This window comes from Alosa sapidissima, chromosome 18 (genome assembly GCF_018492685.1).
Source record: "Alosa sapidissima isolate fAloSap1 chromosome 18, fAloSap1.pri, whole genome shotgun sequence".
Lineage (NCBI taxonomy): Eukaryota > Metazoa > Chordata > Actinopteri > Clupeiformes > Clupeidae > Alosa > Alosa sapidissima.
In genome coordinates, this window is record NC_055974.1 from 25,720,673 (window position 1) to 25,746,330 (window position 25,658).

The 25,658-nt window shown below is 40.7% G+C and overlaps 2 protein-coding genes and 1 long non-coding RNA gene across 6 annotated transcripts in view; 2 read left to right on the forward strand and 1 right to left on the reverse strand.

Annotated features, from left to right (window-relative positions):
* The window catches only part of LOC121690252 (C-type mannose receptor 2-like), a 1,098,322-nt gene that overhangs the window by 265,666 nt on the left and 806,998 nt on the right, over nt 1–25,658 (forward strand). The window lies entirely within an intron of this gene.
* Nucleotides 1–25,658, forward strand: part of LOC121690259 (butyrophilin subfamily 3 member A2-like) — a 36,094-nt gene that overhangs the window by 6,177 nt on the left and 4,259 nt on the right. For 3 of the 4 annotated variants that reach the window (XM_042070736.1, XM_042070735.1, XM_042070737.1), the window contains exons 2-15: nt 1,764–1,823; nt 4,859–5,212; nt 5,314–5,466; nt 13,092–13,232; nt 14,917–14,994; nt 18,977–19,075; nt 19,803–19,865; nt 20,175–20,234; nt 20,895–20,969; nt 21,670–21,723; nt 22,612–22,647; nt 23,651–23,695; nt 23,959–24,024; nt 25,045–25,110. In XM_042070736.1, the coding sequence (XP_041926670.1) occupies nt 1,766–1,823; nt 4,859–5,212; nt 5,314–5,466; nt 13,092–13,232; nt 14,917–14,994; nt 18,977–19,075; nt 19,803–19,865; nt 20,175–20,234; nt 20,895–20,969; nt 21,670–21,723; nt 22,612–22,647; nt 23,651–23,695; nt 23,959–24,024; nt 25,045–25,110 (1,348 nt within the window). In that variant the 5' untranslated portion in view covers nt 1,764–1,765. Of the gene's footprint in view, nt 1–1,763; nt 1,824–4,858; nt 5,213–5,313; nt 5,467–13,091; nt 13,233–14,916; nt 14,995–18,976; nt 19,076–19,802; nt 19,866–20,174; nt 20,235–20,894; nt 20,970–21,669; nt 21,724–22,611; nt 22,648–23,650; nt 23,696–23,958; nt 24,025–25,040; nt 25,111–25,658 lie in introns of all 4 variants that reach the window. The other variant, XR_006025021.1, reaches the window with a different exon arrangement.
* Nucleotides 5,006–10,436, reverse strand: LOC121690295. The gene is made up of 3 exons (XR_006025029.1): nt 10,125–10,436; nt 5,375–5,413; nt 5,006–5,088 (listed from the first exon to the last, which is right to left on the reverse strand). It is a non-coding gene; the product is annotated as an uncharacterized LOC121690295 (long non-coding RNA).

Sequence of the window (25,658 nt, forward strand, 5' to 3'; positions counted from 1 at the left end):
GATTTAAACATGGAAACAATTTCATCATGGTCCAGACTTTCTGCCAGCTCTCTTTCAAAAGACAGTAAGCTATTCAACTGCCGTGTGTGCATTGAGGACCTGGTGTCTTCACCTGATTAACAAACAAACACTAAACCATGCATGTAGCCTAAGGAGTGTCTAGTAAGCTATTCATGTTTGGCTTGTTATGATAAGCTATTATGGTTGTTTTTTTGTTGACACTACAGCAGGTTAGAATGACAAGAACAGACAAGTATGAATAGCCGTGAAAGCTGAAAATATTTTAGGTGTGCCAGACCGATGGTAGCCTATTTAGCAGACGCCTGTTTGAATGGAGAAAAGGTCATTGTGCCCTGAAAGTGACAGTGCACCATTTATAAATAAGCTAAACAGCATCAAACTACTACTATTTTAATAGTAGTATTTATTCTTAGGAAATGAATATTTTAAACAAAAACACAACTTTTGGGGGGGGGGGGGGGGCTAGGCTATTTACATTATTAACGTGAAATAAATATGCATGTCTCCATGTAGGATAGTCTCAACACTTTAAACCCGAACTAGTTGCCATTACTAACAAAATGGGTGGAAACCGATTGCCTTAAACCATAGATGGTTTAGACCTTAGATGCTGTAGACAAATTAAGCTTACATTAGTAGGCTAGTCTTTACTTAAAATCTTTAGTTCACTTAAATTATTGTTTCAGAAGTTGCAGTTGTATAAAACAAATGTTTAAAAAGCTCATTAAAATATGAACTAATCTAAGTTCTGTAGATGTTGTTATTTTATTTTAAGATTAGGCTACTGTATTAAATTAATTGTATTACAAGTTGAAGAGAAGGAATTCATCACAATAATGCCTTTTATTATTCAATTAAATTAAATTAAAAAAAAATTAAAACTTTATTTATCCCCGAGGGGCAATTTTCTCTATGCAGGCACAGTGACATAGCCTATAAGACGTAACACAACATATAAGACAGGACAAAAGAAAGAACAGGACAGACAAAGAAAGAACAGGACAGTCAGGAGTGTAAGGGGTGGGGGGGGTTAGTCCCAGGAGATGGAGGAGGAGGGTGCTGGGAGCATATTCAAGTTCAAAAGGCGAATAGCCGCAAAAGTAAAGCTAGCCTTCCTCCTGTCAGTCCCAGCCAGAGGACAGTGCAGACGCCTGCCAGACAGTGATGCCAGATTGGGTTGAGTGATTTCCGCCCAATCACGCTCAAAAACCCGCCCTCATCAGCAAAAAAACGCCCCAACAACAATTTTGTCATAGAGATCCAAAAACTGTCTACAGACAGAAACACCAATTTCAATGATAAAGTCTGAATTAAACTAAGTACCACCAAGACAAGTATATTTACACAAAAACATACGTGATATTGTTATAATCTGCCATACACGCCCATTGGAATGCTAAGGTAGCTACCATGAGCTAAAGTTAACTGTGAAAGACTACTAGCATGCTAACAACGAAGCTAACTTTACCTTAGTTTCTCAGTTTGTAAGTTAATCACATAAACAAACATTTAGCTAACTATCTGTCAAACTGAACATAATTTTGGGTTATTTCATCAGAATTTCATTTTTCACCAAGTTCATCAGAAAGTTCACCCACCATTTAATGTAGCCTATTTGTCACAGTAAAAACTGGGGGGAAACTGTCAAATGTTGCACACTACTTGTTTTTTAAGCACTGGTAGTACACACAAGTAATAGTGTTTTTTAGAGCATGAACTAACTGTATCATTCTCTTATGAAGCTATGCTGGTGACCTTGGCATTCCTGATTGTATTTGTTGCTACGGGGATGGCTGACAAAGGTAAGTGTTATGAAGTGCTTAATTTAAACAAAACATTATATACAGTAGCCTACCGTATAAACAGCTTGAACAAGAAAACGACATTTCAAAATAACCTGAAATTATATATGTACCAAACTGTGCTAGTGAGCATGTGAGTGTTTGTGTCTGTCTGTTTGTACCTGTGTGTATGAGCAGGAGGCACCTATGTTTGTGAGAGAGAGAGTGTGCACGTCGCTCGATGGTGTTTTATGCACCCAACGTCATCTTCCAGGCGGCGCTGCCACCGCTGACTTAAAGGCACCTAATCCTAAACCTAACCTTAACCCTTGCCTAACCCTAGTGCCTTCCAGGCAGCGCTGCCTTGAAGACAACTGGTATACCCTTTGATTACATGACATGTCCACAAGTGGTGATAACTGGGGTTCAAGTCGCTTTTGAAATATGTCAGTTACAGTGCCACCTATGGATGGAATTTCATGAAATTTGTTGTGCATCTAAAGACGATTGTAGCAATGTAGCATCATTTTTAAACTCGCAACCTTCACATCACATGATAGTAGCTGAGGTTTGTCTTGGCTGCTGAATTCTCAATGGTATGTCTTCCATTTGCTTGAATGAGTCAGAATAAACTTTAGGAGACAAAATGAAGCCAAGTGTAAGCATGCCAAATTTCTACATGAAATCATAGCTTAAATGGTCTTTAACTCATTGAGTGCCAAAGACGTAATATTACGTTTTTCCTTCACATGCGTTGAGTGCCAAAAACATAATATTATGTTTTTAGCTTTTTTTTTAATTACGAAACTAAACACTCTAACACACCTTATATGTGATTTTGGGAACTCTGTGATGAATGGAAATGAAATATATGACGGTTGAAAACTCATGAAAACGCACAATCTGGACATTTTATCTGGACATTTAATCTTAAAACTCTGCTTTTGATGGTTGCCGCTTTGGGTTGAATCAGTAACACATGCACGTCAGGTCAAAACCAGGCCATTTTCGTGGGTTTATCACTAGGTGGCAGTCTCGCCAGGTCTCGCTAGGTCACTTCCCGGAAACTTTACAGGCAGCACTTCATATTTCATGAAAGACGGTACATCTCCATTTCTAAAAATAAAACAGGGATTTTGATGAAAACTAGCCACTGTTTAGCTTGGGATTTCTTAGGAACAGAGGGATGTAGAAATAAACGGTTTGTACCCACTGAGAGCTTAAAGGAATTATCCGGAGTAAAATGCACTTTAGATCAATTTACGGATGATTGGGAGTACATACGTTGAGTTGACATCAAAATCATGTCATTCGGATGTGTTTTGAGAAAGTTCGATTTTACCGTTTTTAGTCAAAACTCGTTAGCCTGGAAGTGACCCGGGCATGTCATTTCGTCGCTACAAAACGCTATTTTTATACCTCTTCTACAGTTCCAAACAACATTACACTTACGTGGTAGTGAGTAGAGGGTCCCTAAAGCCAAACCGAAGTATCCCGAGGTCTTTATGTGGTCGGATATAGAGTCCAGAATGAATTTCATCAAGCCAGTACCTTTCCGGAAATGTTGCTGCTGCAGCTTCTATATAGGGGAAAGTCCGTAGGAGTCGATTGCTGAGTGTGGAGTAACACGCTCTGGAAATTCACAATTTCGTTGTGTTTTTAAAAAAAAAAAAAACATAGTCCAGTATTTCTTTCGAAATTGAAATGAAGTTGTATGCAACAGCAAACCCTAAAAACGTCGACCAAATTGTGAATTTACAGAACGTGTTACTCCACACTCAGCAATCGACTCCTACGGACTTTCCCCTATATAGAAGCTGCAGCAGCAACATTTCCGGATCTAAAGTGCATTTTACTCAGGATAATTCCTTTAAAGTCTCACCTTTCAAACAAGCCATAGTATGTGTCCATAGCTATAACATAGAATACGCTGTGGCTCTACAAAAATCGTCAACAATGATCAAGATTGCTGGCACTCTGGGCCAAAGCTTCCGAAAACAGCGCGGCATTCAATGAGTTAAGATACAGAAATTAATGAGTTGTAGAAACCCTATGGACAGATTGTAACAAAACTCTGATATCTCTAATCGATGTAGCAAGATATTGGTTATTGAAGCGCCCAGTTTTTGCAATATCATTCAGTAGGTGGCACTACGCCACAAATGAGATGGGCTGGGTTGATATGCCTCCTTGAGACTAACATACCACAAACAATGTGTCATTTTTGGCTTAAGTTATTCTGCAAAATTGCTTTTGGTAAACCCAGCTTTCGGGAGGTAGCCTGATTTAAAACCAGACTCTGGGGACTCACGATTGGGAAACTTTTCTAACACTAGTATGGTGATGGGTGTAGAGTTTGCGTTCATTTTGAAATCATCGGTCCGGCTTAGTCAATCACATTGATTAGGGATTCTGTATACGCCTAAATTTTACAAACTGACAATAAACAGCATCAGCAGTCAGGAAACAATGCATAGGCCTACTTTTGCTGTAAATAAATGAACACATTCTTCCGCCTACAATTTTTGACGTTACCACAGGCAGTTTTGAAATTATAGTGTTATCCCCGTCGCTGATTGGCCTGACCTTCCTGGGGTCTGACTGAAACGTTAGTGAATTGTGGTGTTCCAGACCTGAAAGGGGGTCGAGGTGGCGTGACCAGGTGATTCGGGAGGGCCGGCAAAGGAGAAGTGGCTGTTTGAGAGAAAAAGCTTTTTTTCCCCATCATCAGCCAATGGGGCTACAAGCACACCAAATTTCATGTACTCTTGTGTCCCAAGAATCATCGACTGAATGAAGTAAAGAAAATAGAAAATAAAGAAAATAATAGAAAAGGTGTGAACATAATTAATTTAATATAATTAAGTCACTTGATGGAATACATTGAGCAACATTCTAAGCACAATCTTTAGCCTGCCACACGATTCACAAGACACTTTACTTATTGACTGACTTCACACTTTGCCCATTTTATTAATGACTCAAATAAACATGATCACTGTGTAATGTTTAGGTGACTGCTAATGGAGGCATCTGTCCCTGTTCACTACGTTCAGGTCCTGACATGTTCAATTTGACTGTTCCTGAGAGTCCGGTCTCAGCTCCTTTGGGAGCCTCTGTCACCCTGCCCTGTGCAGTCTCTCCTACATTCAGTGTGGTGCCACACAAGATGAGTTGGCACCCATCCAATCTGGATGAAAACCCAGTCCTGCTGTATGAGAACGAGAAGATCCAGCAGGACCCAGATGGTACAGGGTACAGGGGCAGGGTGTCTCTGGTAGGAAGCCTGGAGCAGGGAAACGTGTCCATCAAGCTGGAGAACATTACACTGGCAGACAGAGGACTGTACGTGTGTTTTGTACATAGTGAAGTATGGTTTGAAGAAGCCAATGTGGCTTTAAATGTGGAAGGTAAAGCACTGGACAAAAGTACAAAACACAACTCCAATATTTCTTCAAATTTTGAAAAGCAAAAATGTGCATCATTGGTTTGATTTCTGTTTTTCTTTCAGTCATGGGCACTCTTCCGCTCCTGTCTGTATCCAAAGGAGATGAAAAACAGGTGAACGTTACCTGCACATCAGAAGGATGGTCTCCACAGCCTGCACTCACCTGGACCAGTGGAGGAGAGAATATCAATGCTGCCAACACAGTCTACACCACAGGTAGCAACATATGAACACATTACTGCCCAGTGATTTATAATAAAACTGTATAAAATGGTTCATATAAAATCCCATGGTTCTGTCCAAACTGGAGCATTGCAATATACTACTATTTTAATTCCATGATCCAGCTCTACGTCCCATCTTACCCATTTGTAGTCCTCTGATGAGCATCTGCTATATCAGCTTAACGTCAACACAACACTTCTCTTCTTTGATTCCTTGGTGGAATGATTTACCTAAAGCTCTTAGTTGTACTGAGGTCCTTTGGAATTTCAAAGTGTCTAAAAGAACCCACACACACACACACCAGCACCCCCCACCCCCACAGGCACAAGCACAGACACACACACGCACATGCACACACACACACGCACATGCACACACACACACACAAGCACACATACAGTTACGCACAAAATCAACACACACGTAAACACACACATGCATGAATACACACAATATACATGCAGGCATACGCACGCACATATGCACATGCACACACACAAGCACACACACACACGCATGCACACACACACACACACACACACAGGCATGCACACAAGCATACTGTAAAGACAGCTCCTATAAACCTTACAAGAGCCGTCCTTACCGCACCCGGAACTTCACGCGCCCCTTACTCAACCTAAATAGCTAAGTATCTGTCTAGGGATGACTAAACTAAGGTGTATTGTATTGACGTGAAACAGCCTCAGCTGGATGATGGTCGGTATGTAGGTTTAAACTACGTGCTTCAGCGACGGAGCCCCACAAGTGTCCTCTCGCGTCGGTCGACGTTAGTGTTGTGTCAGAGAGCGAGCAAGCCCCCATGCATCTGCTTATCTTCTCTCACAGAAACACAGGTGCATGCCAACACACTGCCACCTGGCACATGAGATGTGGAAGTGTTTTGTGTCGTGTCTACTCTAAAGCGCTAGACTATTTCCTAACATCCTTCCCCCCCTCAAAAAGAAAAAAAAAAAACACCACCACCATGCAGGCTACACCCTTCAACTTCTCTAATTTTACACTTTTTATGAAATTTTCCCCAAATGTTATGTTTTTTTTTTTTCCACTTCAAATTTTCTCTAAAAATCACTGATACCATGCCGACAGATCTGTTTGAACAGTCAAAAGGCAACCAACAAAAAGAAACTATATACCAGATATTCCCCACACACTCATGCTCAGGTGTCATCTCTTGGATGCAGCCTCGACAGTGCATCTGCCACCACATTGCAACGGCCAGCCACGTGTTTCACTACCAGACTATACGGTTGGAGCACCAGACTCCACCGGAACACTCTCTGGTTTGCAGTCTTGAATTTGGCCAGAAAGGTAAGCAGATTATGGTCTGTGTAGACCACCACATCCCCACTAGAACTGGACAGATATATTTCAAAGTGCTGAACAGCTAGCACTAAAGCCAGTGCCTCCTTCTCAACAGTTGAATAAGCCTTTTGATGTTTATTTAGCTTCCTGGAAAAGTATGCCACGGGCTTGTCTAACCCGGCTGCGTCAGCTTGCAGTAGCACCGCTCCGACGCCGATATCACATGCATCGACTGCCAGTTTAAACAGTGCCCCAAAATCCGGTGCTGCTAATACGGGTTCACAAGCCAAAATGGCCTTGATCTGGTTAAACGCCCTCTCGGCCTCAATAGACCACAGAAACTTCACACCCTTCCTCAGAAGGTTCGTCAGCGGTTCTGCAACGGTGGCAAAATTAGGGACAAAACGACGGTAAAACCCACACATCCCCAGAACCTGCATGACCTCACGCCGCGACGTCAGAACAGGCAGATCAAGGATGGCTTTGACTTTAGCCTCCCTAGGCAACACTTTCCCCCCTCCAACCAGGTGGCCCAGGTAAGTAACTTGCCCTTTCCCAATCTCACACTTTGGGAGGTTAGCTACTAACCCAGCCTCCTCCAAGCGTAGCAAGAGCTGATGCAGATGCTCTAAATGGTCAAGCCATGTTTCACTATATACCACCACATCGTCTATATACACCACAACATTACTAAGGCCAGCGGTCACTCTCCCCATCAACCTTTGGAACGAGGCAGAAGCGTTTTTCATTCCAAAAGGGAGCACGTTACACACATACAAACCCTCAGGGGTTACAAAGGCGGAGATGTCACGAGCCCGGGCAGACAACAGAACCTGCCAATAAACTTTCAGTAGATCCAGTTTCGAAACGAACTTGGCTTGGCCTATACGGTCAATACAATCCTCCAAGCGAGGAATTGGGAACGTACTTTGCTTAAATACTTTGCATGTAAGCCAACTCTTCCCTCACACTGGATAGCTTGGCAGGAGACAGCCTATAAGGATGTTGCTTTATAGGGTCTGCCCCACCAACATCAACATCATGAGACACCAAGATAGTGAGACCTGGACGATCTCTAAAAACCTGAACAAAATCGTTAAACAGCTTGCACACATCTTTCCTTTCCTCAGGAGCCAAATGGACAAGGTTCTCCTCCAGCCTTGCCAGGGCTTCCACATTACAAAGACGGGCAGACACAGGCTCCACACTTGGCATGTCCCCCTCACCCTCAGGTTCGTGCAACGCACAAGCCAACAAAACTGGAACAGAACGGCCACGATATGGCTTCAAGAGATTGATGTGACAAAGCCTGGTCTTCCGATGGCTGTCCGGAGTACTAATCACATAGTTACGGTCACTGACTTTCTTAAGGACACTATATGGACCCACAAATGCTGCACTCAAAGCACCTCCCCTCATGGGCTTGAGGACTAGGACCTGATCCCCTAACGACCGAAACACGGCTCTACGATCATGATATTTTTTCATGCGATCACAAGATGCTTCCAGATTTCCCCGTGCCACCTCACAAGCTGCAGCCAGGCGTTCTTTAAAACAAGACACATACTGTAACAAACTGCCCTGTTCACCTGGGGTCAAAAATTGTTCCTTTACCAACTTCAACGGACCACGAACCTCATGGCCGTAAACTCATTCGAAAGGAGTAAAGCTGGTGGAGTCATTGACAGAGTCACGCAGGGCAAACAGAAGAAAACCTATGGTATCATCTCAGTGACCAGGGAACTGGACACAATACGCCCGCATCATTGACTTCAGGGTCTGATGACAGCGTTCAATAGGCCCCTGTGACTGAGGATGGTATGCTGAGGACACAATCTGAGCTATCCCCAGCTCCAACATGGCTTGTTGAAAGACACCCGAGGTAAAGTTTGAGCCACGATCTGATTGAACCTCACTCGGTAAACCAAAACGTGAAAAAACTACATCAATGCATTTACAACTGGTCGTGTTTTAATATTACGTAGAGGGACTGCCTCCGGAAATCGTGTAGTCACGTCCATGATGGTGAGGAGATACTCATTCCCCCTCTTAGTCTTAGGCAATGGGCCCACACAATCAATCTGCACACGTGAGAAAGGCTCAGCCACAATAGGTGGAGGGTGGAGAGGGGCAACAGGAATTCTCTCACTCTGCTTACCAGCCACCTGACAAGTGTGACAGGACCGAACAAACTTCACCACATCTTTATGTAGTCCTGGCCAATAAAAATGTTTCAAGACCTTTGCATGCGTCTTACGGATTCCTAAGTGTCCAGACATAACAGCCTCATGAGCCAAATTCAACACTTCGCCAAGGAAACAGGGGGGGAGCACTACTTACTCAATCACTGCCCAGTCTTCAGTAGCGGGTCGCTCAGGTAGCCTCCACTTCCGCATGAGCACCCCGTTTTGGAGGAAGTATCCCTCTGCCATTATCCTACTCTCCTCAAGGTCTACAGAAGTCTCTCTGAGACTCAACAGCTCCCCATCTTTTTGCTGGGCATCGATGAGAGCAGCAGGGCTGAACTCACAGCTCAATGGCACGTCCCCAGCAGGCATCAAAGGGGGTGCCTCAACGACCTCAGCTAGCTTGTTTGCTTGGCTTAACATAGACCGGGTTACTGCACAGGCGGGGAAAATATTAGGGAACTGAGCCTCAAGTGTCTCAAGCTCAGGACTATCACAGGGCTCAGAACAGACTACAGGAGCCACTCGACTCCCCGCTATATCATTCCCCAATAAGAGACTGCAAACACAGCAAAACGTTAAACAGTTCACAATACACTCATCATGTCCACAGGCTATCAATCAATATCATATAAACACGGCAGTACAAAACAGCTATAAAGAACAGCTAGCTAGCCACTCCATCCAAATTGTCGCTAACATCAACCGGTTGCAATACCCAGCTGATAACTCGAGAACACGCAAGCACAAACCAGCCGTCAAACAAATCCCACCCACACAAATAATGCGGCTACTCGGCGTGCACACTCGGATAACAATGCTCTTGACAACCAACACAAACGTGAAACACAAACGCCGCAAACTCACACCACAACAATAACCGCAGCTTTGTTATTCGACCGAGTCGACAACAAAACTACGATCCCGCAAAGAGCCCCCACAATGTAAAGACAGCTCCTATAAACCTTACAAGAGCCGTCCTTACTGCACCCGGAACTTCACACGCCCCTTACTCAACCTAAATAGCTAAGTATCTGTCTAGGGATGACTAAACTAAGGTGTATTGTATTGACGTGAAAAATGGCATATGTATGAGTCTAGTGGTGTATGCAGCCAGGGAAAAAACAGCGTGAGGCTTACCTGTCGGGGCCGGCCCTGTCTTAGTCCGATGGCGGCCAGCACAAACAGTGGTAGGTTAGTTCACGGAAGCTGTGAAAACAGCCTCAGCTGGATGATGGTCGGTATGTAGGTTTAAACTACGCGCTTCAGCGACGGAGCCCCACAAGCGTCCTCTCGCGTCGGTCGACGTTAGTGTTGTGTCAGAGAGCGAGCAAGCCCCCATGCATCTGCTTATCTTCTCTCACAGCAAACACAGGTGCATGCCAACACACTGCCCCCTGGCACATGGGATGTGGAAGTGTTTTGTGTCGTGTCTACTCTAAAGCGCTAGACTATTTCCTAACACATACACACGCACATACACACATAAACACAAACACCACACGCACACAGACACATAAAACACACACACATACATACACACACACACATACACACACACATACATACACACACACACACACACACACACACACACCAGGCTTGTGCAAAATTCCGAATTTTAGAATGGATCTCCATTCAATTCACGAATTGGAATTTGAGTTGAATTGGCTCCGCCCCACAGGAAGTTGAATTTGAATTGGAATTGGAATGACAGGGAGTGGAATTAAATTCATGGAAATTCAAAGCAATTCCACAGTCACACAACAGGAACAATGTGTTGAATCTCACATGCATTCAGTTTTGGGAACGTTACTTTGTACTGTAAAATCGAATAGCTATTCTTACTTAAAATGTTTAGTTAGTATAACTCAGTTTTTGTCTTTTGTTGATTATGTTGATTTTGCTTTTTGAGATTACTTGGCTAAAATGAGTAATTTAATGTTGAGGTGGAAAAGTGAACATGATCATTTAAAAGTTTGTTAACTACCACAGTCACGAGTTGGGTCGCGATAGTCTGTCATTTTTAAAAGTGGGTCCCCAGAAAAAAAGTTTGAGAAACACTGATTTAAATCAAGTAAACTATACTTGAATTGCTTAAGTTTTGCTACACTGTGAAGTTAGTTAGTTATTTAACCTTACTTAACCTGTTAGTTAACCTTAGTTTAAAAAAAACATGCAAACCGATTGCCTTGAAATTACAGACTAATCTGGAATAGGAATTCCAAGTTGTGCAAAAAGTTAGGCTACTTTGTGTAGTACACTTACACTAAGGAGAATTCCTATTTAACCTAACTTGGTCCTTACAAGTAAATGTGATGTGTATTAAACACAAAGTGTGCTAACTGATGTTACATTTCCCACAATGCATTTCCAGAATGCCACTGCCCTGGCCCACATATTTGTAAAGATATCACATAATAATCCTTACTGAAATTCAATCTTAAATTACAATGAAGTGACAGTGACACTAACGGTTATATATACTGTTGGTGTGTAATTTATGTGGATGCATCACACCATCAAGTAGATGACTATCCAAAACACTCTAATGCTGTGGGTAGAACATCAGCAACATGTTACATTTGTATATTGTTTTACTACACTCTGAAAGTACTGCACAATGAAGAGGATACCTCACTATGTACCACCAATACGTGGTACACACCTGGGTTTGTCCAGCGGTTTACGGAGCCCCCTAATCTTTGATGTCCACAGTGAGTCAGGACTTTGTTTTACCACTGCATTCAAAGGCCTGGTTTTGGCCATTTCTAGTAGCAACATAAGTTTGCAAGGAGAGCACCCATAAAAATCCTAATCAAGCTCACATTTAGCCTCAGTAACTTAGCAGAGACAGGGTGTATGGTTTCCAGCTACAGATTTATGTCTGTATATAACTGTCAGCACTAGTTCTACTCACAGGTTTGGTCATTGGATAGTCATTGATGGGGTGATGTATCAATGTAAATCACATATCAACTACACAACAACATATAGCCTTTAGTGTCACTGTCACTTTGTTATTGTAACTTAAGGTTGAATTTCAATAAAGATTAATATGTGATCCCTTTAACAATATGTAGAGCGGCTCTGTGGTATTCTGGAAATGCAATGCATCAGTTAGCTGGACTGTGACATTAGTTAGCACAACTTCAATACACCTATTGTGTTTAATAAACATACAGTATACTTTACTTGTAATTGTAATGACCAAGTTAGTTGAAATAGTAAATAATTCTGTGTGCACTACACTAAGTGAGCATTTGTTTGCACAACTTGACATTACAAACAAATCTGGAATGGGAATTGCAAGGACAATCAGTTTCAAAACTAACAGGTTAAGTAAGATTATAAACTAATTTTACAGTGTAGCACAAACTTCAGCAATATAAGTATAGTTTACTTGATTGTTTACTTTTCTAGCTCAAAACTACGTAACACATTATTTTTATGCAAGTAATCTCAACAAAAGACAAAACCTGAATTCTACTTACTAGAACATTTTAAGTAAGTAAAACTATTATGTTTTACAGTGTGGAAATATAATTTCTTACTGTTTTAAGTTACAAGTTGTGTGTTTAATGCAATCATATCTGACATATACTGTGAGACTTGTTAAACACTACCCTTAAATTATGTATATGAATTTCTTCGAATTTCATTGAATTTCAATTCTACTTCCTTTAATTCAAATTCGAATTGTAATTCTACATCCTGTTTTGACCTTAATTCAAATTCAAGAATTGAATTAGAATTTAGGAGTCATTCTCAATTCAATTCTGAATTGTGCACAAGCCTGACCCCCACACACACTCAGAAGCGAACACTCACACCCAGAGATGCACACATATACACAAAAGCAAGCACACATGTACACTCATTTACATACACAAAAGTTGCAAGAGTAGGGGATGGATTAGGAGACAAATTGACAATTGGCTTGATTTATTTTTGCGGAGGAAATGTGCAGGACTGAGTGGCGGTCATATTGTGTACCGCTTCACGGTACATCTAGTTGTAAGTTGCTTTGAACAAAAGTGTCTATATACAATATATAATAACATAAAAGACATCTACTTGACACCATCCTCTGCTTGTCTGTGTCAGATGACCAGGGTTTGGTGAGCGTGAGTTCCTGGCTGCTGCATTCTCCCTCAGAGTCTGAGTCGGTATCCTGCTTTGTGGGACTGTCTGATCAGGAGAGGAAAGACGGCAGGGTGGTGCCATTCATTTACACTGAACACAAAGGTAGGCTACAGACACATTAACAGATGAATGCATAAGTGTTCTACACATGAGCTTTTTGAGATTCCCTGTGTTGGTTAGGCCTTTATGGAAAATAAGTCAATGTAGCTTCTGTTAAAGATCTGTTTGCTTAACTGTTTAACTACCTGTGAGTAACGTTAAGGTGAATTCCGGGCCTGATGTCTGTATGTATTTTCATTAGGGACAAAATCAAAACAAAACCATTCGGTATTTAGCCAGCTAAGCAAGCTGGTTAAGCGCCTAGTGGGGGCATTGGCGGACGTCTATTTCATATGGGGCCATCAGCCTAATTTCTAACCCTACAGTCACATTAGCTACAAGATAGCAACTCCAGCAACTTGCCTCGTTATGAACTCGTAAACAAGGCTGTGTTTCGTGCAACGTATGTCATGCTGCCTTCACTTGGATTGGCAGTCGCCATGTCTCATTGTTCAGCATTTAATTTGCGAATTAATGAAATAAAACAAACTTCTTGTCTATTTTGGCCCTGACTACTTGTCTCTTGTCTTGTCTTCAAAAAATGGCGTTTACATACAGAAGTTCGGGAGGAGCGTGACGGAATTTGCCACGCCTCCTTCTTCAATCAGTCGGGTTATTTATTCGCAGTCTACCTGCCGAAGTTGCAGCATCGGTGTTACTCCGCTCGCTGCCCACCACCTTCCCTTACGCCTCCCGTCTTCCATAGTTCAAGAATAAGGGGGCGTATGGCGGAATCCTGCCCGACTTCTGCCTGCGTAGTCGACTCCGGCACGATTCCGCAAAGCCTTTCGGGACCATGGCCAGAGACCTCGCCAAACATGCTCTTCTATTATGCTTTTATGTATTATGCTTTTATGTCTTTATGCAAATTCAGGAATGTGAACTAGTGAATACAATATTGCAAGTAGGCTAGCATATGTCAGCAACATGTTGAAGTTTGTTGAGTTTGAACGAGGAGATGTAAGCAGGGGCGGTTCTATGGGCAGGGCCACAGGGGCACTGGCCCCACCTGAAATCTCATTGGCCCTTGAATGGCCCCTGTACCGTCAATCATCAATAAGTGTCAAACTTGTTGAGAACGATGATCAGAGATGCAATTCCATTCCCAAACAACTGGTGGCAGTAATGCACCTTTTGAAGCTGTGCTCCATGGCTACCTTCAATCAGTCAGAGTGATAGCCAATGAGACCTACATCACTTTCAGTGCTCCATAACATTTGAAAATATATGCATATTTAAGGGTAATGCAAAGATGTTGTATTTAATTAGGTGAACCCGACCGGGGGCCGCTTGGGCCAAATATGCCAGGGCTCGTTTTTGGTCCCAGTCTGCCCCTGCTTGTTCTGACACCATGGACACACGCGAACCAGTACCTACAGTACTTGCATCCACACATGTTGGTTGTCTAATAGTGGTGTACTGTAACTCAGTATCCATCCTCACTGTTCTTGATTGACAGAACACACACTAGGTCATTGTCTGACTCATCACTCTGTTCATCCTGGTCATGCTCTATCTTATTCACGTGTTTCTTTTTAGTCCTGTGGAAAACACTTTTCTTCGTCTCAGTGTGCTGTTTATCTGTCCTTTCATTTTTACAGGCATGTTCGATATGGCCCTTCTTGCCACAGTTTTGTTGTAATTAAGGGTATATTATACATTTTTGAATCATGTGATCTATGAACAGGTGGTGTGATTGGAGGAATCATCAGTGGTTTGGTGCTCCTAATCCTGATCCCCACTGCAATACTCCTTTATAGAAAAGGTATGTGCTACCATAAGAGCATGTAATGTGGAATGCAGTTCTTTTGTTCTGCAGTTTACTGAAAATGGGTTAACTCTTAGGGCTATCACATAGGCACTGTACCACTGTTAATACAATCTATTGTGTTAGTAAACAATACATTTTGTTAGTAAACTATTAATTTGTGATACAATTTAAAGAGGAATGAGTAACATTGCAATAGGTTGCCTTCCAGCACATGATATGTTAAGAGCCAAATTCATTGTTTTTATTGAAGCATGCTGTTTTCACTTTCCTTAAACCATGCATCTCTCTGACAATGCGCCTTAACTGCTATTTTAAATTAACCTGGGCGAACTCAGATGGATCTGTGAATGCATCTGAATTTCCTCTGCAGATCCATCTGTCCATCACATCCGCTTGTCCGGCATGGGGTAGGCTTTATTCGATGACAGGCAGGGGAGTACAGTTAGCAGCAGGGATTAGAATCCCTGAATTTCCCCTTGGGGATCAATAAAGTATCTATCTATATATCTATCTATCTATCTAGAAACCGTTCAAAGAACAAAAACAAAAAAACGGAAATAAATACAGTTTTTGGATGAACATAACCAAAAGCGGGAACAAAACCAATTCCACTTGTTCCGGAGTAAAACCGTTATTTTCAATTTTAGATAACCTCTTAATACCAGTATTTATTGTTCCGATTAACCTTTATTTCATTCGAAAGTCCATAGGCTTTGAAAGTCACCTGGCCACACAGTGTTCCCCAGACCCATTATCGGATTAATTTAGTCAGATTTTATGAATCAGTGTTTCCCTTGTAGTCCAACTTAGAACTACTAGTCCAACACTATCTAACTGCCTTTTCCAAGTAGCCTATGTGGCCTAAATTACTTAAACATTTTGTGAAGATAACATAGGCTACCCGAGACACTCGGAAAATATCTATTAGAGCCCTGCACTGTTTTCTTCATCCCGCTGCCGCAATGTGTAGGCCTATGTCCACTCCCGGCCGCTCCCGCAATGTGTAGGCCTATGTCCACTCCCGCCCGCTCCCGCAATGTGTAGGCCTATGTCCACTCCCGCCCGCTGCCGCAATGTGTAGGCCTATGTCCACTCCCGCCCGCTCCCGCAATGTGTAGGCCTATGTCCACTCCCACCCGCTCCCGCAATGTGTAGGCCTATGTCCACTCCCACCCGCTGCCGCAATGTGTAGGCCTATGTCCACTCCCGCCCGCTGCCGCAATGTGTAGGCCTATGTCCACTCCCGCAAAACTCTGAGAATTTACATGTATGCCCGCGCAATAATAGAGATGCATTGATTTTGTGTCTTCTCCCGTCCTGCAGGAGAAAAAATGTAATTTTATAGGCTATTAATAAAGAGATTCATGGGGATGTTTGTTTCTCCATCCTGTCCCTAGTGTTAACCTTTAGGGGCAGCCGTGGCCTACTGGTTAGCACTTCGGACCTGTAACCGGAGGGTTGCCGGTTCGAACCCCGACCAGTAGGCACGGCTGAAGTGCCCTTGAGCAAGGCACCTAACCCCTCACTGCTCCCCGAGCACCGCTGTTAATGCAGGCAGCTCACTGCGCCGGGATTAGTGTGTGCTTCACCTCACTGTGTGCTCACTGTGTGCTGAGTGTGTTTCACTAATTCACGGATTGGGATAAATGCAGAGACCAAATTTCCCTCACGGGATCAAAAGAGTATATATACTTATACTTATACTTATATATAACCTTTCCTGATTGCTTCATTTCCGACCGTGGTCAGAAAACCAGGGGAGACTCGTTACCTCCAGGGCCGACGTTATAAAATAAATAATGTTGGGGTAAAATCCCGTTTCTGGTGAGCAAATGAATGAGCTTGGCTTTTAGCCTGGGGTTTAATTCGGACACTGCACACACTGTACAAGACTTCAACCTATTCCACCAACTCTGCTCCGGCCGCATATACAGTAGGCTACACATCCGCTTCCTCTTTCTCTCTATCCCTGCTCTACCCACTTCCCACACACACACACACACACACACACACACACACACACACACACACACAGACGGAGCAGGAGCCGCAGCACAATTTTACAACACTAGGCTACATCCCGATCCCGCAGTGTTTTTTTTAGCCACCTGTTCCCACCCGCAGCAAAGTTCAAACCGCCCGATCCCGCGAGATTTGTGAGACATTGGGATTTGCCCAATCCCAATGCAGCCCTCTAATATCTATAGGCCTGTCATGCAGGGCTTAAATCAAGGACATTTTCTCTCAAGTTAGGCTCATCAGACATTTCAAGATCTAATATTATATAGGCCTACTTTCCTACTTTCAAATCTCGCCCCATGCCTGAATTTAGCAACAGTGATTTTCACAGTAAATAACTGTTAGCCTTGATATCGAATGTGCTTTGATTTAAGCTTTAAGGCTGTTGGGCAAAAAAAAGCCTATAGTATTGTGCCACCGGCCATAAATCAATTTGTAAAGACAATGTCATCTTTAAATCTTGATTATTCTAATCTTGATGATTACAGTTTAAAGCTCATGGAAATAAAAAATCCAGTATCTCAAAATATTAGAATAAAGAATTTATAATACAGAAATGTTGACCTGAGCAGAGCTCTAATAAGTCAAAACACTGGAACTTGCTTCCTGAGCCTTTAATCTCTATTTTGGACAGGGCAATGCTATTCCACAATATTCTAATGTTTTTCAATATTCAGTTTCATCATTTAACTGTCAATTCGTTTTGCAATTTAATATTTAAAGTGCAATGTAGGATTGCATTTTAAAAACATATTTGGCAAAACTGTCAATGCCAGCCTGAAAAGATTTTGGATTATTTTGGGCAAAACGTTTTGCCATCGTTTTGAGGCATTTTATTCAAATGGAAAAGAAATAGCGCCCCCCGTGATTGCATTGCACTTTAGTCACGCTCTTTGTGTTGCAAAATTCAAATGGCCATTCAAGGATACAAGGATACAAGGAAGTTTATTGTCACATGCATATAGTTACTGGAAGTAAGAAATGCAGTGAAATTATGTCTGGTGTCAGCCTATTTGTGCAAAGTGGGGGGGGGGGGGGGGGGGGGGGGTAAAAAGTGCAGTAGAAGAGGGGTTTAGTAGATTAAGTGGCAAGGGCTGCATAAGAAAGGTGAGGGAGGATAGGAATTGGGGGGGAGGGGGGGGGGCACCAACAAGGAGCACCCAAGAGCAATATTATTAATAATATTATTGTTAGCATTCAATCTGCCAAACGCATTGCAATCTGTCAAGTCACGCGTCAAGGCGGGAACTAGGCTACGTCACTTCCGTGTTTACGTCTTACCCAGTCTCTGCTCCATAAAATCCATTGTTCATCCAGTGTTTGCCTGTTAAAAACTTCGGCGTTGATGTGTGTGGCAAGTGACAGTGCACCATAGACTGTAGGCCTATAAAATGGCAATGCACTCATGTTGAAAAGTTCCTTATTTTCAACTGAACTCAAAGATAATGAATATAGTATGAATATAATATTTTCTGTTTGTTATGCCCTTTATAATGTGTGTAGGCCTACATTTTGTGCATGCACTTCTGCAGTAGCATTTATTTCAGTTTATATCAGCTATATTTCTGAAGAATATATTGTGTTGCCTCAGGTCTGCTGCACATCTTTTGAAATTTGATTTGAAATAATCAAATAGACCTATGTCTTAAAGTTCAGTTAATAAAGTAAATTGCTTTGCTTTCATTTGAATCCCAATCAAGATAAACAATAATTGCTTTATTGTTAATATGGACTCCTGGAAAGAAAATTCAGAAATGCAAAATAATAGAATTTTAATCATATGATAAAATATGTGATTAATCGTGATTAACTATAGGAATTCAGCGATTAATCGTGATTAAAAATTGTAATCGTTTGACAGCACTAGTTATCAGCAGTAAGCATAGGGTCTGTACATCTTGTTGTTTGCATTTGCATAGTGAACATGAGTGCACAGATGTTTCCTCTGTTACTACAGTGAAAGAGAAGAATAAAGAGACAATGGAGAAGGATAAAGTGAAGTGGAAGAAGAATGATGTGGTGGCAGAATATATTAAACTGGTGGGGGAGAAACAAGGTAAGACGCTATTGTAGCGGTTAGCTATTTCTACTTAATAAAATAGTAATTATAAATTTATCAACTTATGTATGGTGGATTTTGGCGCAGTCTACTGGCTGTTGAATCTTCTGACACAATGACATATTTTGTTGTTGAAATAAGACAACGTTAAGACTGATGTTGTCGGAAACTGATGAAGTCGAACCAAGGGACACAAAAAAAACATAAAATATTCACCAGAAAACATGATTTTATTCTGAATAAATATGTGTAATGTCATCAGGAAAATATATAAAATAACAAAACTTTGATAAGAGTATAACATTTACGAGGTGATATTTTTGATGTAAATGTCATATCGGTCAACCCGGACACACGGAAATGGCCATGCACTTGTGAAAAATGGTTAAAAATAGTGTGATCCACGTTAAGAATAGTATTTTCTTGTACATAATGTTGTTCAAGAACCCTTGAATAGCCTAACCTAGAATGAACCGTATACAATTGTTATTATTTCTAAATGTATTTTTGTTATTGTAAAGCATTCTTGGGTTTCTTTAAAGACACTATATATGATCAATATATTAGTCATCATCAGTAGTGTTGTCTTCTACAGCCTACTGTAAAATATTGCTGTCACTGTTTGGTGTGACATGGGAAAAGTTTTTCGATTTTCAAAGTTTTTTAAACCTTTAATTATATTAATCCACAATGTTTTTGAACTGTGTTCTGTCCTTCTATAAAGGGGTCCTGAGAGTATTACAGGCGCAAATAAAGACCACTACCACAAGACTGACAAATAATAAAGGTAAATATAATCTGATAAATGTTGAAACTGAGATGTTGATGGTCAAGACTCATCAAACAGTATAACTCAGACTCAAATGATTAAAACACTTGTTATTCATGTGTTCAGACACTACACATTATCTGTCATTTGAAACCAAATCTGCTAAATGTTAACTTGTAACTTGTGGGGTAAGAATGTGGGTAGACTAAATAAAGTAGTACTAATACATGTTGTTCTTTTTAAATATGTTATGAAAAGATGAAAATGTATTACTCAGTTTAATTTAATATGTAATAATTGTCTTAATAATTATCAATCCTTATACAGAAGCGCTGAAGAACCTGACGTTTAAAATTCAGGCCACACGGAATTTGCAAGAAGGAGACGGTAAATATATTATAGGAATTTCAGCAAATTCATTTCCAATAATAATTTCGTGGAAATGCATGGATTCCAGTTGCTGCTACTGGAAGCAACTGAATCCATGCATTTCCACTGAATTATTTTTGGAATCTGATCCCTTATCATACCTGTTCGTTTGTACTCGTCGCTTAGACTTATAGTGACTAAATTCAAGATGGCGTCGAACGGTAAAATTCCTGAAGGTACTGTCTGTATAAATCGTCGTAAATAAACTACCAGTGCTTTTTCAAAGTTCTCCATGTCTCGTTTTAAATATCAAGGCCCTCGGAAGTCTACCAATGAAGTATGGAGCTACTTTGAGCCTCGTAAATGGTGTAAAACAGTGATTTATTTGCATGGCTAGGCCGATGCCCGAGGCACCGCAACGAAACACTGTTGGTAGCATTGGCTAACTAGCGCCAGATTTCTGAGTGTAGGGGACAAGCCGAGGTGAGTTATGAGACATACGTTCACACTCGGTATCATGTTTCAACACACTTTAGGTCAATATCACAACGGAATTCTCCTTTGATGAACAATGCTGTATATATCTGTACACTAGACATTCTTTCATTATAAAGCATATCTGCAAAACATGAAGTCAAATTGTGTATTGAACTTAATTTATACACTGTGTTCCACTAGATCAGCTGCTGAAGGACCTGGCTGAACTGGATCAACTGGCTGAACTGGATGAGAAACTGAATGTTCACATAGAAGGTTATTAATTGTATGTAGCCTATGTTTAAGCATACCTGAGTGTGTGATGTTTGAGGGGGTGTGCTGCTTGATTAGTCTTTGCTTTCCACAGGTGCTCAGTAAGTTACAAATACTCGTCTACTTGTTTTGGTACAATTGTCACTTTTGCTATGTCTGCAGTCTGTTCATAAATACCATATATTAGTCGCACCTTGTGATGAAATTACGCATAGCGAGTCAGTACTTCTACCCCTCACTTTACTCTTAACTAAATCACAATTCAAATGTTAAACTGTTTTCCAGTTTATGTACAGAGAATTTCCCTTTGATGGTATTGCCACAAACTTTACAGTTTTATAATCCAAACCAATTTGCCCATGTAGACATTTGCCAACCCTTTCCTTTTCACACACCATTTACAGTATTGTGTATGTTGTGGATTTTGTTTTCACCTAGGTTCATCTCCCCTACATGTGTTTGTAATGCATGTCTTTACATTACTTAGCCTTCACACCATACAGTAACTGCTGCTAAAGTGTGTCTGGGCTGTAATGTTGTTTTTATACCATTTGTGTTTTGACACAGATTTTCAATAGATTGGACATACGGTTACACTTGACACAAAATAGTTTGTGTTATATTCAATCTATGTGCTTTCACATGTAACATGTTAATTTCATTACTTCACTGTACACACTAATTGTACATGTTATCCTGACAGGACTGAAGGCAAAAATGGAGAAATTAAAGAAAAACGAGGGAAAAAAGATGAAAGGTAAATCAGATCTGATAAATTAAGTCACAGGTAGACTTACCCAAGTGCTAATTATGAGAAGTAAAGCCTCAAAAACCTTTCAGCAGAGATTTGTAACTGACCCAAGGCGAAAAGTCTGTGTACCTCCAGAAAACATTTGTAACTGTTGAATATATTTGTTATGGTAAAAGATTTGTAACTGTAGGTTGATTTGTAGCTGTAAAACTGATCTGTACCCACAGAATAGTGTAAGTGTATAAGCATATTTGTACTGATCCTTACCCACACTGTGAAGTGTAGTGCATATTTGTACTGATCCGTACCCACACTGTGAAGTGTAGTACATATTTGTACTGATCCGTACCCACACTGTGAAGTGTAGTGCATATTTGTAATATTGGTAATATTATTATTGGTAAAATATTTTTTTACAGTTACAAGTATTTGTACAGTTTCAAAATGTGATAAGCACATTCAAAACATATGAGTCAATTCTGATTCCATATGTTTCAAAATCTTTCTGAATCCATGTAAGAAGAATTATATGTTCTTGAGGAAAAAGGGGATCCTACTCTGTACATGGTATACATAAAACACTGGCCACCAAACGTTTAACTTTATATAATGTATAATAAAATAATGTATAGGTTTGGCTCCGATTGTGTGACAGCTCTGATGTGTTGTCAGTAAAAAGGGAGGATGGAAAGCATGAGTAAAAACAATTCTCTGGTGAAAATTAAAAAAAAAAAACTAAAAAAGTTATAAAGTTACATGTCAATTGCAAGTCTACAATGCCAGGCAATGTCAGAGACATCATTCTACCTATTATAAGTCAGTGGATCATCAAAATTAGTGGAAAAAACAATTCTCTGGTGATTAGTAACCATGAATTTACATGTTTTCTGGCAGACCGAGGGAAGGACCAGAAGATTGCAGGATCTCAAGGTAATGACAGATGTTTGAAGAAAAAGTGAAGGCAGGGTGTGAACATATTGTATGAATTGGTATTTATACCCTTTGTTGCCATTTTTCAACATACTGCATACCCATTGTGTTATACCCAATGTCAAAATTAAAAAAAGTTTTTTGGCATTGGAAAGTTTGTAAGTACACCAGGAGTTTATTTAAATAACACTTGCCTGATGGCTTCTATTCTTTGCTGCTAGCTACCGCTGCGTCAACGTTACTTCGTGATTTGGGAAAAGCCTGTAAAAGTCCTGGCAGAAAGCAATTACGTAAACGTTTTTTTGGTATATCCAAAGTTTTTACTATTTTTTTTCCGAAGTGTTTACAACTTAGTGTTAACTAATCATTGTTATGAATTGGTACTACATCCTAATGCACTGCTTTCTGCCAGGACTTTTATGGGCTTTTTCAATGCCTCGTTTGATGAGGACAGAACCCATTAGTACTACTGTAGAAGTTTGGTAACATTCCGGGCATGATTAGTGGAGTAATTTACGAGATACATGACTTGTTGGGCTGATACATAGACTGATAGCGCTAACTCGACCAATGTTCAACCAAGGAAAAATAAGCTTCTGGGGGTGTGTTTGGCTCGCGGACATCGTGCAAATGACCATAGGGTGTAATTCACACCGAACCTTCACTTTAATATCAATAATATAAGGCTTTGTATAATGTCAACGACGAGAACTCTTTTGTTTGTCAGTAAGAGGGTATTGTAGTCTTGGTAAGTAATCTGATTAATTTATCAAAATGTTTTTCATATAAGTTGCCTTTAAAATGTTAAGTCAACTTAGTTGTAGATGGAATGATACAGTTACATTTACAGAAGCAGGACTGTGTTTTTTTTTTGTTGAAACAGTGAGGGGCAGTTTGCTGAATTTGGCAAAAAAGTGTGCAAGATTAACATTGCAGACTGTGCTTTAATATATTGATTGTGATAACCTGATGTACATTTTTTAACATAACTGTTAATTTATAGCCGATGTGGAGATGGCTCTATTTCAACCGAAACTGGAGAAAGAAGGTGAAGATATTTTAATGTTATTACATAAATAGACACGAGTAACAGCAAATCTATAGAATGGTTAATTTTTCCTAAACAAATCCCCACAGACAGAGAACATAACTTACTTAAACATAAAGTAAAACATTAATTTAATATTAATTCTTCAACATTGTTACTATTTAATTAGGCCTATGGGATGTTTGACACATTGCCTGTAGTTTAGTTGAGTTAATCTCTACATTGAAGGATAATAGTTTCTCTTAACTGTTAATTTATCAAAGGGGTGGATCATCTGCTGGAGATACTGGATGAAATAAAGTCGTCTGTCTCAGATCTGGAGAAAAAAGGTGAAACCATTTTAATAAACACAAATAGACACAGAAGTAAACACCAATACAAACTGACACAGAGAACAGAGTTTAATAAAACCTATGTAAAATATATACAGCTGGCATTATTCGACAATATTGCTCTTAATATAAGCCTAAGTGATGTTCGACATTTTTCTGTAGTTCTGTTGTGTTGATATTCTTTACTTCTGTTGATATTCTGTTTGATATTCTCTACACTGAAGGATAAACCTTTCTTTACATTTTTTTTTTAGTATATTTTTTTGGGCTTTATGCCTTTAATGATAGGACAGTGGAGAGTGACAGGAAGCGAATGGAATAGAGAGCAGGGGTGGGATCCGGAAAGCACCACGGGGCGACGGTGTACACAGCTGGGGCCGACCTTTCTTTACATTTAATTTGATACACAGTGTTTATTTATTGGTAGCCAGCAGGTGTAGTAATTGTGTGGTTAGGAACTTCATCCCGAACCCTGAAGAGACGTATTAGCAACTGGGTTTTAGCCACGCCATTAACACGTCCCTATCTTAGCTGCACAGTCAAACACAACATGGGTTATACTAGTGCTGTGACCTGGATGGGAGTGCAGTTCAGAGGGAGTGTGTAATGTCAGGTAGTGACCTGAAGATGTCAATGTTATAGCCTAGGGCATTGTTCTGCCTTTAGTAGAAGCTATATATACACCGGATGTAATGTAGTTCAAGCTGGCAAGTTAATAAACTGAACACTGAAGAACTCACGTGTGAAAGTCGTATCAATATATGCCTGTTAGAGATAGTACATTACAGAGTAAATGGAAGGCAGCCAGAAGGGTGGTATGCAGTGAGTAACCCTTCCTCCTGACACTTTAAGAGACTTGTAGCGGTGGTAGCACCCATGGGTTAGCCTCTTTGATAGCACACCCACCTCCCAATCTACAAGTTAATGTGTCCAAGTCCAGGCAGCCAGGTGTGAGACTGAACTGTGCAGTCAACACAACACAGGATACTCTAACCAACTCTCAATCTGTTTATAAAGTTGCCCTGGCAGAACTGCGAAACCAGGTGGCTGAAACAACAAGAAGACTCAATAATGATAAAAAAGGTAATTCACTTAGTTTTTGAAATGTATTGACATATAGAGATAGCACTGAAACATAATTTAATAACATATATGTGCAAATAAAATATTATTTCTATATATATTTACCACTGGCAGTTCTAAACAATGATCTGGAAACAGAGAGGAGTACGGTGGTAAAACTGGAACGAGATTCTAAGAGTATTAGTCTGAGAGTAATCATTTATTCATGTCACATGAAGTGTAGGAGTTGCATACACTCATAAGTAGGTGCATGACCTTCTTTACTGACGGGTTTCTGCAGCTTAGCATGAGTGTCAATCTTAAGTCAATGAAGGGAGATAAAGAGCTACAGCCTTGGTTAAGTCACTCAGTAGGCCTTGTCCATTCCTCCGGCAGAAGACAAAATGTAAGTTGTGTCCATAACTATAGATATACAAGACCGACCAATGACCGTCACCACGGTCTACACCTTGAATGATGCCATCCCTCTACCTTTTCTCGAGACCATTATATCCATGTGACTGACCTGGAGGCTGTCCTGCAGCAATACAATGCATCCAGGGACACGC